Raw genomic sequence first — 18,066 nt, 5'->3', positions numbered from 1 at the left:
TCCATAGACAAACATTGGCGGTATAATGCCCATATTGAAGAGCTCAGTGACTTTCAGCGTGGCACCGTCATAGGATGCCACCTTTCCAACAAGTCAGTTCGTCAAATTTCTGCCCTGCTAGAGCTTAGAGGGTCAACTGTAAGTGCTGTTTATTGTGAAGTGGAAACGTGTAGGAGCAACAACGGCACAGCCACAAAGTGGTAGGCCACACGAGCTCACAGAACGGGACCACCAAGTGCTGAAGCTCGAAGAGTGGAGAAATCATCTGTCCTCGGTTGCAACGCTCACTACCGAGTTACAAACAGCCTCTGGAAGCAACTTCCGAACACACACACACACACACACACACACACACACACACACACACACACACACACACACACACACACACACACACACACACACACACACACACACACACACACACACACACACACACGTAACATAAAGCATTTATGGGGGATAAATAAGATACGTTTGCTCCAGACATTTTATTTAAATGATCTGGGTTTGGTTCCTCCATAATATCTAACGCGAGAGAGGAAACAACTCCGCCCCTACCAGAATACATTTTTCCAATGAGATGTTTCACTCTGAGGCACCCCCTCCGCGGGCGGGGGCAATAAACAGAGCAAGAGTGGGCCCCGATCCCGAAAAAAACAAAACATGAGGAAGTGGATCTGAGTGTTCCGCGTTCTCTGCTGTATCTGGTGTAACGTTCTGTTGTACTGAACGCAGCCCTGTCAGTCTGTGGTTCTCCACTAGGGCAGCGACCTGCTGGGGACGATAGGTCACAGGTCAGAGGTGACAGGTTAGAGGTCAGTGACCTTGTTCTCCACCAGGGCGGCGACCTGCTGTAGACGATAGGTCACAGGTCAGAGGTGAGAGGTTAGAGGTCAGTGACCTTGTTCTCCACCAGGGCGGCGACCTGCTGAAGACGATAGGCCAGCTGCATTTTCTGTCCAGCAGCGTCCTCCTCCAGAGACGCGATGATCTACAGACAGACAGCATTCACTATTAGATAGTACAGTAGATTACAGTAGAGACACAATGACCTACAGACAGACAGCATTCACTATTAGATAGTACAGTAGAGACACTATGACCTACAGACAGACAGCATTCACTATTAGATAGTACAGTAGAGACACTATGACCTACAGACAGACAGCATTCACTATTAGATAGTACAGTAGATTACAGTAGAGACACGATGACCTACAGACAGACAGCATTCACTATTAGATAGTACAGTAGATTACAGTAGAGACACGATGACCTACAGACAGCATTTACTATCAGATAGTACAGTAGATTACAGTAGAGACACGATGACCTACAGACAGCATTCACTATTAGATAGTACAGTAGATTACAGTAGAGACACTATGACCTACAGACAGACAGCATTCACTATTAGATAGTACAGTAGATTACAGTAGAGACACGATGACCTACAGACAGACAGCATTCACTATTAGATAGTACAGTAGATTACAGTAGAGACACAATGACCTACAGACAGACAGCATTCACTATTAGATAGTACAGTAGATTACAGTAGAGACACGATGACCTACAGACAGACAGCATTCACTATTAGATAGTACAGTAGATTACAGTAGAGACACAATGACCTACAGACAGACAGCATTCACTATTAGATAGTACAGTAGATTACAGTAGAGACACAATGACCTACAGACAGACAGCATTCACTATTAGATAGTACAGTAGATTACAGTAGAGACACGATGACCTACAGACAGACAGCATTCACTATTAGATAGTACAGTAGATTACAGTAGAGACACAATGACCTACAGACAGACAGCATTCACTATTAGATAGTACAGTAGATTACAGTAGAGACACGATGACCTACAGACAGACAGCATTCACTATTAGATAGTACAGTAGATTACAGTAGAGACACAATGACCTACAGACAGACAGCATTCACTATCAGATAGTACAGTAGATTACAGTAGAGACACGATGTGTGTGTGTGTGTTCTCTGTGTGTGTGTGTGTGTGTGTAGTGTGTGTGTTCTCTCTGTGTGTGTGTGTGGTGTGTGTGTGTGGTGTGTGTGTGTGTGTGTGTGTGTGTGTGTGTATGTGTGTGTGTTCTCTGTGTGTGTGTGTGTGGTGTGTATGTGTGGTGTGTGTGTTCTCTCTGTGTGTGTGTGTGTGTGTGTGTGTGTGTGTGTGTGTGTGTGTGTGTGTGTGCGTGCGTGTTCGTCTGCGTGCGTGTGTGTGTGTGTGTGTGTGTGTATGTGTGTGTGTTCTGTGTGTGTGTGTGTTCTCTGTGTGTGTGTGGTGTGTGTGTGTGGTGTGTGTGTGTGTGTGTGTAGTGTGTGTGTTCTCTCTGTGTGTGTGTTCTCTCTGTGTGTGTGTAGTGTGTGTGTGTGTGTGTGTGTGTGTGTGTGTGGTGTGTGTGTGTGTCTGTGTGTGTGTGTGTGGTGGTGTGTGTGTGTTCTGTGTGTTCTCTGTGTGTGTGTGTGTGTGTGTGTGTGTGTGTTCTCTCTCTGTGTGTGTGTGTGTGTGTGTGTGTGTGTGTGTGTGTGTGTGTGTGTGTGTGTGTGTGTGTGTGTGTGTGTGTGTGTGTGTGTGTGTGTGTGTGTGTGTGTGTGTGTGTGTGTGTGTGTGTGTATACCTGGTCGTAGTATTTGTTGATGTACTTATACAACTCAAGCAGAGCCACCAGACTGTTCATGTCTGATCCAAAACTCTGAAAAGTCAAACATGGAAACACAATGTTACAATCTACTGGTTACCAGTACTGTACATTACAACAATATGACTCCATAATCATCTCAGAGTAGAGCTGGGTTGAGTAGAGTGGACGGTAGAGGAGAGGACGAGGGAGGAGGGTAGAGGAGAGGAGAGGACAAATGAGGAGGGTAGAGGAGAGGACGAGGGAGGAGGGCAGAGGAGAGGAGAGGACGAGGGAGGAGGGCAGAGGAGAGGAGAGGACAAATGAGGAGGGTAGAGGAGAGGAGAGGACGAGGGAGGAGGGCAGAGGAGAGGAGAGGACGAGGGAGGAGGGCAGAGGAGAGGAGAGGACGAGGGAGGAGGGCAGAGGAGAGGAGAGGACGAGGGAGGAGGGCAGAGGAGAGGAGAGGACGAGGAGGAGGGTAGAGGAGAGGAGAGGACGAGGGAGGAGGGCAGAGGAGAGGAGAGGGACGAGGGAGGAGGGTAGAGGGTAGAAGGAGAGGACGAGGGAGGGAGGGTAGAGGAGAGGACGAGGGAGGAGGGCAGAGGAGAGGACGAGGGAGGAGGGCAGAGGAGAGGACGAGGGAGGAGGGAGGAGGGAGAGGGAGAGGAGAGGACGAGGGAGGAGGGTAGAGGAGAGGAGAGGACGAGGGAGGAGGGTAGAGGGAGAGGAGAGGACGAGGGAGGAGGGTAGAGGAGAGGAGAGGACGAGGGAGGAGGGTAGAGGAGAGGAAGAGGGAGTAGGGTAGAGGAGAAGACGAGGGAGGAGGGTAGAGGAGAGGATGAGGGAGAAGGGCAGAGGAGAGGACGAGGGAGGAGGGCAGAGGAGAGGACGAGGGAGGAGGGCAGAGGAAAGAGAGGACGAGGGAGGAGGGTAGAGGAGAGGACGAGGGAGGAGGGTAGAGGAGAAGAGATGACGAGGGAGGTGGGTAGAGGAGAAGAGAGGACGAGGGAGGAGGGTAGAGGAGAGGAGGAGGGTAGAGGAGAGGACGAGGGAGGAGGGTAGAGGAGAAGAGAGGACGAGGGAGGAGGGTAGAGGAGAGGACGAGGGAGGAGGGCAGAGGAGAGGAGAGGACGAGGGAGGAGGGTAGAGGAGAGGACGAGGGAGGAGGGTAGAGGAGAGGACGAGGGAGGAGGGCAGAGGAGAGGAGAGGACGAGGGAGGAGGGTAGAGGAGAGGACGAGGGAGGAGGGCAGAGGAGAGGACGAGGGAGGAGGGTAGAGGAGAGAGAGGACGAGGGAGGAGGGCAGAGGAGAGGAGAGGAGAGGGACGAGGGAGGAGGGTAGAGGGTAGAGGAGAGGACGAGGGGAGGAGGGAGAGGAGAGGACGAGGGAGGAGGGCAGAGGAGAGGACGAGGGAGGAGGGCAGAGGAGAGGACGAGGGAGGAGGGCAGAGGAGAGGACGAGGGAGGAGGGCAGAGGAGAGGACGAGGGAGGAGGGTAGAGGAGAGGAGAGGATGAGGGAGGAGGGTAGAGGAGAGGAGAGGACGAGGGAGGAGGGTAGAGGAGAGGAGAGGAAGAGGGTGTAGGGTAGAGGAGAAGACGAGGGAGGAGGGTAGAGGAGAGGACGAGGGAGAAGGGCAGAGGAGAGGACGAGGGAGGAGGGCAGAGGAGAGGACGAGGGAGGAGGGCACAGGAAAGAGAGGACGAGGGAGGAGGGTAGAGGAGAGGACGAGGGAGGAGGGTAGAGGAGAGGACGAGGGAGGAGGGTAGAGGAGAAGTGAGGACGAGGGAGGTGGGTAAAGGAGAAGAGAGGACGAGGGAGGAGGGTAGAGGAGAGGACGAGGGTAGAGGAGAGGACGAGGGAGGAGGGTAGAGGAGAAGAGAGGACGAGGGAGGAGGGTAGAGGAGAGGAGAGGACGAGGGAGGAGGGTAGAGGGAGAGGACGAGGGAGGAGGGTAGAGGAGAGGGAGGGAGGAGGGTAGAGGAGAGGACGAGGGAGGAGGGTAGAGGAGAGGACGAGGGAGGAGGGTAGAGGAGAGGACGAGGGAGGAGGGTAGAGGAGAGGAGAGGACGAGGAGGAGGAGGGAGGAGGAGAGGACGAGGGAGGAGGGCAGAGGAGAGGACGAGGGAGGAGGGTAGAGGAGAGGACGAGGGAGGAGGGTAGAGGAGAGGACGAGGGAGGAGGGTAGAGGAGAGGACGAGGGAGGAGGGTAGAGGAGAGAGTTTAAATCTCCACTCACCCCAGACAGCTCCGTTAGAGTAGAGTTCATCTCTTGGTAACAGCCAGATGCTGCACTGTGGATGTCACTGTAATACCTGGAACAATACCCACAGAACACTGTAATACCTGGAACAACACCCACAGAACACTGTAATACCTGGAACAACACCCACAGAACACACATTTGAATTTATAACCTGCTCCAATAACCAGCTCCAATAACCATCTCCAATAACCATCTCCAATAACCAGCTCCAATAACCAGCTCCAATAACCCAGCTCCAATAACCCAGCTCCAATAACCCAGCTCCAATAACCCAGCTCCAATAACCAGCTCCAATAACCAGCTCCAATAACCAGCTCCAATAACCGAGCTCCAATAACCATCTCCAATAACCCAGCTCCAATAACCAGCTCCAATAACCAGCTCCAATAACCAGCTCCAATAACCATCTCCAATAACCAGCTCCAATAACCCAGCTCCAATAACCAGCTCCAATAACCCAGCTCCAATAACCAGCCCCAATAACCCAGCTCCAATAACCAGCTCCAATAACCAGCTCCAATAACCAGCTCCAATAACCATCTCCAATAACCAGCTCCAATAACCCAGCTCCAATAACCCAGCTCCAATAACCAGCCCCAATAACCCAGCTCCAATAACCAGCTCCAATAACCCAGCTCCAATAACCAGCTCCAATAACTCAGCTCCAATAACCATCTCCAATAACCAGCTCCAATAACCATCTCCAATAACCCAGCTCCAATAACCAGCTCCAATAACCCAGCTCCAATAACCAGCTCCAATAACCAGCTCCAATAACCAGCTCCAATAACCATCTCCAATAACCAGCTCCAATAACCAGCTCCAATAACCATCTCCAATAACCATCTCCAATAACCATCTCCAATAACCATCTCCAATAACCATCTCCAATAACCAGCTCCAATAACCAGCTCCAATAACCATCTCCAATAACCATCTCCAATAACCATCTCCAATAACCATCTCCAATAACCAGCTCCAATAACCATCTCCAATAACCAGCTCCAATAACCAGCTCCAATAACCATCTCCAATAACCAGCCCCAATAACCAGCTCCAATAACCAGCTCCAATAACCAGCTCCAATAACCAGCTCCAATAACCATCTCCAATAACCAGCTCCAATAACCCAGCTCCAATAACCAGCTCCAATAACCAGCTCCAATAACCAGCTCCAATAACCAGCTCCAATAACCAGCTCCAATAACCAGCTCCAATAACCAGCTCCAATAACCAGCTCCAATAACCAGCTCCAATAACCAGCTCCAATAACCAGCTCCAATAACCATCTCCAATAACCCATCTCCAATAACCCATCTCCAATAACCAGCTCCAATAACCAGCTCCAATAACCATCTCCAGTAACCATCTCCAATAACCCAGCTCCAATAACCAGCTCCAATAACCCAGCTCCAATAACCAGCTCCAATAACCATCTCCAATAACCAGCTCCAATAACCAGCTCCAATAACCAGCTCCAATAACCAGCTCCAATAACCAGCTCCAATAACCAGCTCCAATAACCAGCTCCAATAACCAGCTCCAATAACCAGCTCCAATAACCAGCTCCAATAGCCAGCTCCAATAACCAGCTCCAATAACCAGCTCCAATAACCAGCTCCAATAACCAGCTCCAATAACCAGCTCCAATAACCAGCTCCAATAACCAGCTCCAATAACCAGCTCCAATAACCAGCTCCAATAACCAGCTCCAATAACCAGCTCCAATAACCATCTCCAATAACCATCTCCAATAACCAGCTCCAATAACCAGCTCCAATAACCAGCTCCAATAACCAGCTCCAATAACCAGCTCCAATAACCAGCTCCAATAACCATCTCCAATAACCAGCTCCAATAACCAGCTCCAATAACCAGCTCCAATAACCATCTCCAATAGCCATCTCCAATAACCATCTCCAATAGCCAGCTCCAATAACCATCTCCAATAGCCAGCTCCAATAACCATCTCCAATAGCCAGCTCCAATAACCAGCTCCAATAACCAGCTCCAATAACCAGCTCCAATAACCATCTCCAATAACCATCTCCAATAACCAGCTCCAATAACCAGCTCCAATAACCAGCTCCAATAACCAGCTCCAATAACCAGCTCCAATAACCAGCTCCAATAGCCAGCTCCAATAACCATCTCCAATAACCAGCTCCAATAACCAGCTCCAATAACCAGCTCCAATAACCAGCTCCAATAACCAGCTCCAATAACCAGCTCCAATAACCATCTCCAATAACCATCTCCAATAACCAGCTCCAATAGCCAGCTCCAATAACCAGCTCCAATAACCAGCTCCAATAACCAGCTCCAATAACCATCTCCAATAACCAGCTCCAATAACCATCTCCAATAACCAGCTCCAATAACCATCTCCAATAACCAGCTCCAATAACCAGCTCCAATAACCAGCTCCAATAACCATCTCCAATAACCAGCTCCAATAACCAGCTCCAATAACCAGCTCCAATAGCCAGCTCCAATAACCAGCTCCAATAGCCAGCTCCAATAACCAGCTCCAATAACCAGCTCCAATAACCAGCTCCAATAACCAGCTCCAATAACCAGCTCCAATAACCATCTCCAATAGCCATCTCCAATAACCATCTCCAATAGCCAGCTCCAATAACCATCTCCAATAGCCAGCTCCAATAACCATCTCCAATCTCCAATAACCAGCTCCAATAACCATCTCCAATAACCAGCTCCAATAACCATCTCCAATAACCAGCTCCAATAACCAGCTCCAATAACCAGCTCCAATAACCATCTCCAATAACCAGCTCCAATAACCAGCTCCAATAACCAGCTCCAATAACCAGCTCCAATAACCAGCTCCAATAGCCAGCTCCAATAACCAGCTCCAATAACCAGCTCCAATAACCAGCTCCAATAACCAGCTCCAATAACCAGCTCCAATAACCATCTCCAATAGCCAGCTCCAATAACCATCTCCAATAGCCAGCTCCAATAACCATCTCCAATAGCCAGCTCCAATAACCATCTCCAATAACCAGCTCCAATAACCAGCTCCAATAACCATCTCCAATAACCATCTCCAATAACCATCTCCAATAACCAGCTCCAATAACCAGCTCCAATAACCAGCTCCAATAACCAGCTCCAATAACCAGCTCCAATAACCAGCTCCAATAGCCAGCTCCAATAACCATCTCCAATAACCAGCTCCAATAACCAGCTCCAATAACCAGCTCCAATAACCATCTCCAATAACCAGCTCCAATAACCAGCTCCAATAACCATCTCCAATAACCATCTCCAATAACCAGCTCCAATACCAGCTCCAATAACCAGCTCCAATAACCAGCTCCAATAACCAGCTCCAATAACCATCTCCAATAACCAGCTCCAATAACCAGCTCCAATAACCAGCTCCAATAACCAGCTCCAATAACCAGCTCCAATAACCAGCTCCAATAACCAGCTCCAATAACCATCTCCAATAACCAGCTCCAATAACCAGCTCCAATAACCAGCTCCAATAACCAGCTCCAATAGCCAGCTCCAATAACCAGCTCCAATAGCCAGCTCCAATAACCAGCTCCAATAACCAGCTCCAATAACCAGCTCCAATAACCATCTCCAATAACCATCTCCAATAACCAGCTCCAATAACCAGCTCCAATAACCAGCTCCAATAACCATCTCCAATAACCATCTCCAATAACCAGCTCCAATAACCAGCTCCAATAACCAGCTCCAATAACCAGCTCCAATAGCCAGCTCCAATAACCAGCTCCAATAACCAGCTCCAATAACCAGCTCCAATAACCAGCTCCAATAGCCAGCTCCAATAGCCAGCTCCAATAACCAGCTCCAATAACCAGCTCCAATAACCAGCTCCAATAACCAGCTCCAATAACCAGCTCCAATAACCAGCTCCAATAACCAGCTCCAATAGCCAGCTCCAATAACCAGCTCCAATAACCAGCTCCAATAACCAGCTCCAATAACCATCTCCAATAACCAGCTCCAATAACCATCTCCAATAACCAGCTCCAATAACCATCTCCAATAACCATCTCCAATAACCAGCTCCAATAACCAGCTCCAATAACCAGCTCCAATAACCATCTCCAATAACCAGCTCCAATAACCAGCTCCAATAACCAGCTCCAATAGCTCCAATAGCCAGCTCCAATAACCAGCTCCAATAACCAGCTCCAATAACCAGCTCCAATAACCAGCTCCAATAACCAGCTCCAATAACCAGCTCCAATAAATCTCCAATAGCCATCTCCAATAACCATCTCCAATAACCATCTCCAATAGCCAGCTCCAATAACCATCTCCAATAGCCAGCTCCAATAACCATCTCCAATAACCAGCTCCAATAACCAGCTCCAATAACCATCTCCAATAACCATCTCCAATAACCAGCTCCAATAACCAGCTCCAATAACCAGCTCCAATAACCAGCTCCAATAACCAGCTCCAATAGCCAGCTCCAATAACCAGCTCCAATAACCAGCTCCAATAACCAGCTCCAATAACCAGCTCCAATAACCATCTCCAATAACCAGCTCCAATAACCAGCTCCAATAACCAGCTCCAATAACCAGCTCCAATAGCCAGCTCCAATAACCAGCTCCAATAACCAGCTCCAATAACCAGCTCCAATAACCAGCTCCAATAACCAGCTCCAATAACCAGCTCCAATAACCAGCTCCAATAACCAGCTCCAATAACCAGCTCCAATAACCAGCTCCAATAACCAGCTCCAATAACCAGCTCCAATAACCAGCTCCAATAACCATCTCCAATAACCAGCTCCAATAACCAGCTCCAATAACCAGCTCCAATAACCAGCTCCAATAACCAGCTCCAATAACCAGCTCCAATAACCATCTCCAATAACCAGCTCCAATAACCAGCTCCAATAACCAGCTCCAATAACCATCTCCAATAGCCATCTCCAATAACCATCTCCAATAGCCAGCTCCAATAACCATCTCCAATAGCCAGCTCCAATAACCATCTCCAATAGCCAGCTCCAATAACCATCTCCAATAACCAGCTCCAATAACCATCTCCAATAACCATCTCCAATAACCATCTCCAATAACCAGCTCCAATAACCAGCTCCAATAACTAGCTCCAATAACCAGCTCCAATAACCAGCTCCAATAACCAGCTCCAATAGCCAGCTCCAATAACCATCTCCAATAACCAGCTCCAATAACCAGCTCCAATAACCAGCTCCAATAACCAGCTCCAATAACCAGCTCCAATAACCAGCTCCAATAACCATCTCCAATAACCATCTCCAATAACCAGCTCCAATAGCCAGCTCCAATAACCAGCTCCAATAACCAGCTCCAATAACCAGCTCCAATAACCATCTCCAATAACCAGCTCCAATAACCATCTCCAATAACCAGCTCCAATAACCATCTCCAATAACCAGCTCCAATAACCAGCTCCAATAACCATCTCCAATAACCAGCTCCAATAACCAGCTCCAATAACCAGCTCCAATAGCCAGCTCCAATAACCAGCTCCAATAACCAGCTCCAATAACCAGCTCCAATAACCAGCTCCAATAACCAGCTCCAATAGCCAGCTCCAATAATCAGCTCCAATAACCAGCTCCAATAACCAGCTCCAATAACCATCTCCAATAACCAGCTCCAATAACCATCTCCAATAACCAGCTCCAATAACCATCTCCAATAACCATCTCCAATAACCATCTCCAATAACCAGCTCCAATAACCAGCTCCAATAACCATCTCCAATAACCAGCTCCAATAACCAGCTCCAATAACCAGCTCCAATAGCCAGCTCCAATAACCAGCTCCAATAGCCAGCTCCAATAACCAGCTCCAATAACCAGCTCCAATAACCAGCTCCAATAACCAGCTCCAATAACCAGCTCCAATAACCATCTCCAATAGCCATCTCCAATAACCATCTCCAATAACCATCTCCAATAGCCAGCTCCAATAACCATCTCCAATAGCCAGCTCCAATAACCATCTCCAATAACCAGCTCCAATAACCAGCTCCAATAACCATCTCCAATAACCATCTCCAATAACCATCTCCAATAACCAGCTCCAATAACCAGCTCCAATAACTAGCTCCAATAACCAGCTCCAATAACCAGCTCCAATAACCAGCTCCAATAGCCAGCTCCAATAACCAGCTCCAATAACCAGCTCCAATAACCAGCTCCAATAACCAGCTCCAATAACCATCTCCAATAACCAGCTCCAATAACCAGCTCCAATAACCATCTCCAATAACCATCTCCAATAACCAGCTCCAATAGCCAGCTCCAATAACCAGCTCCAATAACCAGCTCCAATAACCAGCTCCAATAACCATCTCCAATAACCATCTCCAATAACCAGCTCCAATAACCATCTCCAATAACCATCTCCAATAACCAGCTCCAATAACCAGCTCCAATAACCAGCTCCAATAACCATCTCCAATAACCAGCTCCAATAACCAGCTCCAATAACCAGCTCCAATAACCAGCTCCAATAGCCAGCTCCAATAACCAGCTCCAATAGCCAGCTCCAATAACCAGCTCCAATAACCATCTCCAATAACCAGCTCCAATAACCAGCTCCAATAACCATCTCCAATAACCATCTCCAATAACCAGCTCCAATAACCAGCTCCAATAACCAGCTCCAATAACCATCTCCAATAACCATCTCCAATAACCAGCTCCAATAACCAGCTCCAATAACCAGCTCCAATAACCAGCTCCAATAGCCAGCTCCAATAACCAGCTCCAATAACCAGCTCCAATAACCAGCTCCAATAACCAGCTCCAATAGCCAGCTCCAATAGCCAGCTCCAATAGCCAGCTCCAATAACCAGCTCCAATAACCAGCTCCAATAACCAGCTCCAATAACCAGCTCCAATAACCAGCTCCAATAACCAGCTCCAATAACCAGCTCCAATAACCAGCTCCAATAGCCAGCTCCAATAACCAGCTCCAATAACCAGCTCCAATAACCAGCTCCAATAGCCAGCTCCAATAACCAGCTCCAATAACCAGCTCCAATAACCAGCTCCAATAGCCAGCTCCAATAGCCAGCTCCAATAACCAGCTCCAATAACCAGCTCCTCCAATAACCAGCTCCAATAACCAGCTCCAATAACCAGCTCCAATAGCTCCTGAGTAACGATGATAATAATAATGTCTGAATGGAGAGTGTTTCTATTGATTCATTATGAATGTCTGTCTCACCTCTCAACCAGCTGCTTGTATCTGGGGATCTCTCTGGCGTAGAGCAGCTTGTTCACTGGAGAGTCCTGTTGGCAGGAAATCAACATCACCACGTTAAGAGAGAATATGTTTGTCAAAAACAAAACGACCATCGTCATCATCATCATCATCGTCGTGCTAAACGACACAAAGTCTCCTGTTCCTCGGCATTATCCACTCTGAACAGAAATGATGAGGACCTACGAGATCTCCCCAATCAGTGATTACTGATTTCCTCTATTGAGGATCATACTTAGTGTGTCCCTTTTTCCCACCTGCGATGTGGGATATTGTTTTGTATAGTGCCTATGTGCGCTACGTAAGGTTAATTATTTGTTGTTTTGGGAAGTTTAATAAATATGTGGAACTCTACTCACGCTGCTGCGCCTTGGGGCCCAGACACACACGCCAACGTAGAAACACAACACCTAGAAAACCCAGAGGGCTCTCTATGGTCAGGGCGTGACTAGAATGGTGGTTGTTTACTTGTCTCAGGATTACACTTTATGTTCCACGTATTGGACCCAATTCCTTTTCTAAACTGAGCTCTTTTGTGTTGGTCAGATGGTGTGTAGCTCAGTTGGTAGAGCATGGCGCTTGTAACGCCAGGGTAGTGGGTTCGATCCCCGGGACCACCCATACGTAGAATGTATGCACACATGACTGTAAGTCGCTTTGGATAAAAGCGTCTGCTAAATTGCATATATTATTATATTATTTAATATCTGTCTGTTTTCTTTGTTCTCTCTTAATACCCGGAGAACATTTGTGAAATGTCTATAAAAATACTATTTTCAAAAAAAATAAAATGACTGACCCGTCCGACTTTGTGTTCGGAGGTGGTACAGGAGTCGATGAACGTCTGAGCGATGACCGAGAGGACGGCGTCCACGCTATCCGTCACCTGGACGTCAAACACAAACTGAGGGTTCTTCAGGATGTTGACCCAGAACCTCAGAGGCAGGCTGGAGGAAAGGGAGGGAGGAGAGGTGGTTATCCAGGGAAACGTCAGTCCTTTACGGAAGAAAATACAATGACGGTGTTCAACAATATCACGTTGCTGGATCTCCGACAGAATAATAACAACCAGTCAGTCTGCTCATTCAGTCTGCTCAGTCAGTCTGCTCAGTCAGTCTGCTCAGTCAGTCTGCTCAGTCAGTCTGCTCAGTCAGTCTGCTCAGTCACTGACTGCAATGCAGTCGATCTCAGAAACAACCATTGAAAGTCTCACTCTCTCTTCTAATTTTCAGTGAACTTTTATAATAGAAGACAGCAGACTTCCATTAAGTTCTATGTTCTGTTAGACAGCAGACTTCCATTTAGTTCTATGTTCTGTTAGACAGCAGACTTCCATTTAGTTCTATGTTCTGTTAGACAGCAGACTTCCATTTAGTTCTATGTTCTGTTAGACAGCAGACTTCCATTTAGTTCTATGTTCTGTTAGACAGCAGACTTCCATTTAGTTCTATGTTCTGTTAGACAGCAGACTTCCATTTAGTTCTATGTTCTGTTAGACAGCAGACTTCCATTTAGTTCTATGTTCTGTTAGACAGCAGACTTCCATTTAGTTCTATGTTCTGTTAGACAGCAGACTTCCATTTAGTTCTATGTTCTGTTAGACAGCAGACTTCCATTTAGTTCTATGTTCTGTTAGACAGCAGACTTCCATTTAGTTCTATGTTCTGTTAGACAGCAGACTTCCATTTAGTTCTATGTTCTGTTAGACAGCAGACTTCCATTTAGTTCTATGTTCTGTTAGACAGCAGACTTCCATTTAGTTCTATGTTCTGTTAGACAGCAGACTTCCATTTAGTTCTATGTTCTGTTAGACAGCAGACTTCCTTCCATTTAGTTCTATGTTCTGTTAGACAGCAGACTTCCATTTAGTTCTATGTTCTGTTAGACAGCAGACTTCCATTTAGTTCTATGTTCTGTTAGACAGCAGACTTCCATTTAGTTCTATGTTCTGTTAGACAGCAGACTTCCATTTAGTTCTATGTTCTGTTAGACAGCAGACTTCCATTTAGTTCTATGTTCTGTTAGACAGCAGACTTCCATTTAGTTCTATGTTCTGTTAGACAGCAGACTTCCATTTAGTTCTATGTTCTGTTAGACAGCAGACTTCCATTTAGTTCTATGTTCTGTTAGACAGCAGACTTCCATTTAGTTCTATGTTCTGTTAGACAGCAGACTTCCATTTAGTTCTATGTTCTGTTAGTTCAGCAGACTTCCATTTAGTTCTATGTTCTGTTAGACAGCAGACTTCCATTTAGTTCTATGTTCTGTTAGACAGCAGACTTCCATTTAGTTCTATGTTCTGTTAGACAGCAGACTTCCATTTAGTTCTATGTTCTGTTAGACAGCAGACTTCCATTTAGTTCTATGTTCTGTTAGACAGCAGACTTCCATTTAGATGTTCTGTTAGACAGCAGACTTCCATTTAGTTCTATGTTCTGTTAGACAGCAGACTTCCATTTAGTTCTATGTTCTGTTAGACAGCAGACTTCCATTTAGTTCTATGTTCTGTTAGACAGCAGACTTCCATTTAGTTCTATGTTCTGTTAGACAGCAGACTTCCATTTAGTTCTATGTTCTGTTAGACAGCAGACTTCCATTTAGTTCTATGTTCTGTTAGACAGCAGACTTCCATTTAGTTCTATGTTCTGTTAGACAGCAGACTTCCATTTAGTTCTATGTTCTGTTAGACAGCAGACTTCCATTTAGTTCTATGTTCTGTTAGACAGCAGACTTCCATTTAGTTCTATGTTCTGTTAGACAGCAGACTTCCATTTAGTTCTATGTTCTGTTAGACAGCAGACTTCCATTTAGTTCTATGTTCTGTTAGACAGCAGACTTCCATTTAGTTCTATGTTCTGTTAGACAGTAGACTTCCATTTAGTTCTATGTTCTGTTAGACAGCAGCTTCCCAAAAGCTGCTTCTTTTAAAAATGTATTTACAGTGGCTTGTGAAAGTATTCACCCCCCCTTGACATTTTTCCTTTTCTTGTTGCCTTACAACCTGGAATTAAAATAGATTTATTGTGGGTTTGTATCATCTGATTTACACAACATGCCCACCACTTTGAAGATGCAAAATATGTCTTATTGTGAAACAAACAAGAAATAAGACAAAAAAAAAACTGAAAACTTGAGACTGCATAACTATTCACCCCCCCACCCCCAAAGTCAATACTTTGTAGAGCCACCTTTTGCAGAAATTGCAGCTGCAAGTCTCTTGGGGTGTGTCTCTATAAGCTTGGCACATCTAGCCACTGGGATTTTTGCCCACTCTTCAAGGAGAAACTGCTCCAGCTCCTTCAAGTTGGATGGGTTCCGCTGGTGTACAGCAATCTTTGTGTCATACCACAGATTCTCAATTAAATTGTGGTCTGGGCTTTGACTAGGCCATTCCAATACATTTAAATGTTTCCCCTTAAACCACTGCTTTAGCAGTATGCTTAGGATCATTTTTCTGCTGGAAGGTGAACCTCCGTCCCAGTCTCAAATCTCTGGAAGACAAACTGTTTCCCTCAAGAATTTCCCTGTATTTAGCGCCATCCATCATTCCTTCAAATCTGACCAGTTTCCCAGTCCCTGTTGATGAAAATTATCCCCACAGCATGATGCTGCCACCACCACGCTTCACTGTGGGGATGTTGTTCTCGGGGTGATGAAGGTGTTCTCGGAGTGATGAGAGGTGTTTCTGTTTGTGCCAGATACAGTGTTTTCCTTGAGGGCCAAAAAGCTAAATTTTAGTCTCATCTGACCAGAGTACCTTCTTCCATATGTTTGGGGAGTCTCCCACATGTCTTTTGGCGAACACCAAACTTGTTTGCTTATTTTTTTCTTTAAGCAATGGCTTTTCTTCTGGCCACTCTTCCGTAAAGCCCAGCTCTGTGGAGTGTACGGCTTAAAGTGGTCCTATGGACAGACACTCCAATCTCTCTGCTGTGGAGCTTTGCAGCACCTTCAGGGTTATCTTTGGTCTCTTTGTTGCCTCTCTGATTAATGCCCTTCTTGCCTGGTCTGTGAGTTTTAGTGAGCGGCCCTCTCTTGGCAGGTTTGTTGTGGTGACATATTCTTTAATTTTTTAAATAATGGATGTAATGGTGATCCGTGGGATGTTCAACTTCAATTTCTAATATTATTTTTTTTATAACCCAACCCTGATCTGTACTTCTCCACAACTTTGTCCCCGACCTGTTTGGAGAGCTCCTTGGTCTTCATGGAGCCGCATTCTTGGTAGTGTTGCAGACTCTGGGGTCTTTCAGAACAGGTGTATATACACTGAGATCATGTGACACTTAGATTGCACACAGGTGGACTTTTATTTAACTAATTATGTGACTGCTGAAGGTAATTGGTTGCACCAGATCTTATTTAGGGGCTTCATAGCAAAGGGGGTGAATACATATACACACACCACTTTCCCTTTTTAATTTTTTAGCATTCTTTTAAACAAGTTATTTTTTTCATTTCACTTCACAAATTTTGACTATTTTGTGTATGTCCATTACATGAAATCGAAATAAAAACCCATATAAATTACAGGTTGTAAAGCAACAAAATAGGAAAATACACCAAGGGGGATGAATAATTTTGCAATGCACTGTAGACTTTACAGAAAGACAAACCAGGACCCAGTGACTGACTGGGCCCGTTGGTCCTCTTGAAGAACAATAAGCATCAATCAGCCAATGGTTGTCTGACCGGGCCCGTTGGGCCTCTTGAAGAACAGTAAACATCAATCAGTCAATGGTTGTCTGACTGGGCCCGTTGGTCCTCTTGAAGAACAATAAGCATCAATCAGCCAATGGTTGTCTGACTGGGCCCGTTGGTCCTCTTGAAGAACAGTAAACATCAATCAGCCAATGGTTGTCTGACTGACCTGTTGGTCTTCTTGAAGAACAGTAAACATCAATCAGCCAATGGTTGTCTGACTGACCTGTTGGTCCTCTTGAAGAACAATAAACATCAATCAGCCAATGGTTGTCTGACTGACCTGTTGGTCCTCTTGAAGAACAGTAAACATCAATCAGCCAATGGTTGTCTGACTGACCTGTTGGTCCTCTTGAAGAACAGTAAACATCAATCAGCCAATGGTTGTCTGACTGACCTGTTGGTCCTCATGAAGAACAATAAACATCAATCAGCCAATGGTTGTCTGACTGACCTGTTGGTCTTCTTGAAGAACAGTAAACATCAATCAGCCAATGGTTGTCTGACTGACCTGTTGGTCCTCTTGAAGAACAGTAAACATCAATCAGCCAATGGTTGTCTGACTGACCTGTTGGTCCTCTTGAAGAACAGTAAACATCAATCAGCCAATGGTTGTCTGACTGACCTGTTGGTCTTCTTGAAGAACAGTAAACATCAATCAGCCAATGGTTGTCTGACTGACCTGTTGGTCTTCTTGAAGAACAGTAAACATCAATCAGCCAATGGTTGTCTGACTGACCTGTTGGTCTTCTTGAAGAACAGTAAACATCAATCAGCCAATGGTTGTCTGACTGACCTGTTGGTCTTCTTGAAGAACAGTAAACATCAATCAGCCAATGGTTGTCTGACTGACCTGTTGGTCTTCCAGATGTGTACGGTCTCGGGGTCACCGATGCCAAACTGACCTGTTGGTCTTCCAGATGTGTACGGTCTCGGGGTCGTCGATGACAAACTGACCTGTTGGTCTTCCAGATGTGTACGGTCTCGGGGTCGTCGATGCCGTGTTTCTCCGCCATGTCATCCAGGAAGTCAAAGAAGAAGCGCACAGCGATGGGAGGAGGGCGCTTGGTGTTGAGGATGGCTACGAACACATCGTCGACAAACTTCTGCAGCGTACCCTGGAGGGGAGAGAGACACAACAGCTGAGTGTATAAACTTTACC

General features: G+C 46.2%; 1 protein-coding gene across 1 annotated transcript in view; it reads right to left on the bottom strand.

Moving 5' to 3' along the window:
- Positions 1–337: 337 nt before the first annotated feature.
- The window catches only part of plxnb3 (plexin B3), a 224,437-nt gene continuing 206,708 nt past the window's right edge, over positions 338–18,066 (bottom strand). Inside the window, exons 32-37 of the mRNA XM_046333429.1 lie at positions 17,862–18,022; positions 13,003–13,150; positions 12,168–12,232; positions 4,897–4,972; positions 2,656–2,730; positions 338–994 (exon numbers count right to left, since the gene is read on the bottom strand). Coding sequence (XP_046189385.1) covers positions 890–994; positions 2,656–2,730; positions 4,897–4,972; positions 12,168–12,232; positions 13,003–13,150; positions 17,862–18,022 — 630 coding nt within the window. The 3' untranslated portion in view covers positions 338–889. The remainder of the gene's footprint in view (positions 995–2,655; positions 2,731–4,896; positions 4,973–12,167; positions 12,233–13,002; positions 13,151–17,861; positions 18,023–18,066) is intronic.

The sequence above is a fragment of the Oncorhynchus gorbuscha genome, linkage group LG03 (assembly GCF_021184085.1).
Source record: "Oncorhynchus gorbuscha isolate QuinsamMale2020 ecotype Even-year linkage group LG03, OgorEven_v1.0, whole genome shotgun sequence".
NCBI lineage: Eukaryota > Metazoa > Chordata > Actinopteri > Salmoniformes > Salmonidae > Oncorhynchus > Oncorhynchus gorbuscha.
This window is presented reverse-complemented; position numbering and strand designations above follow the sequence as displayed.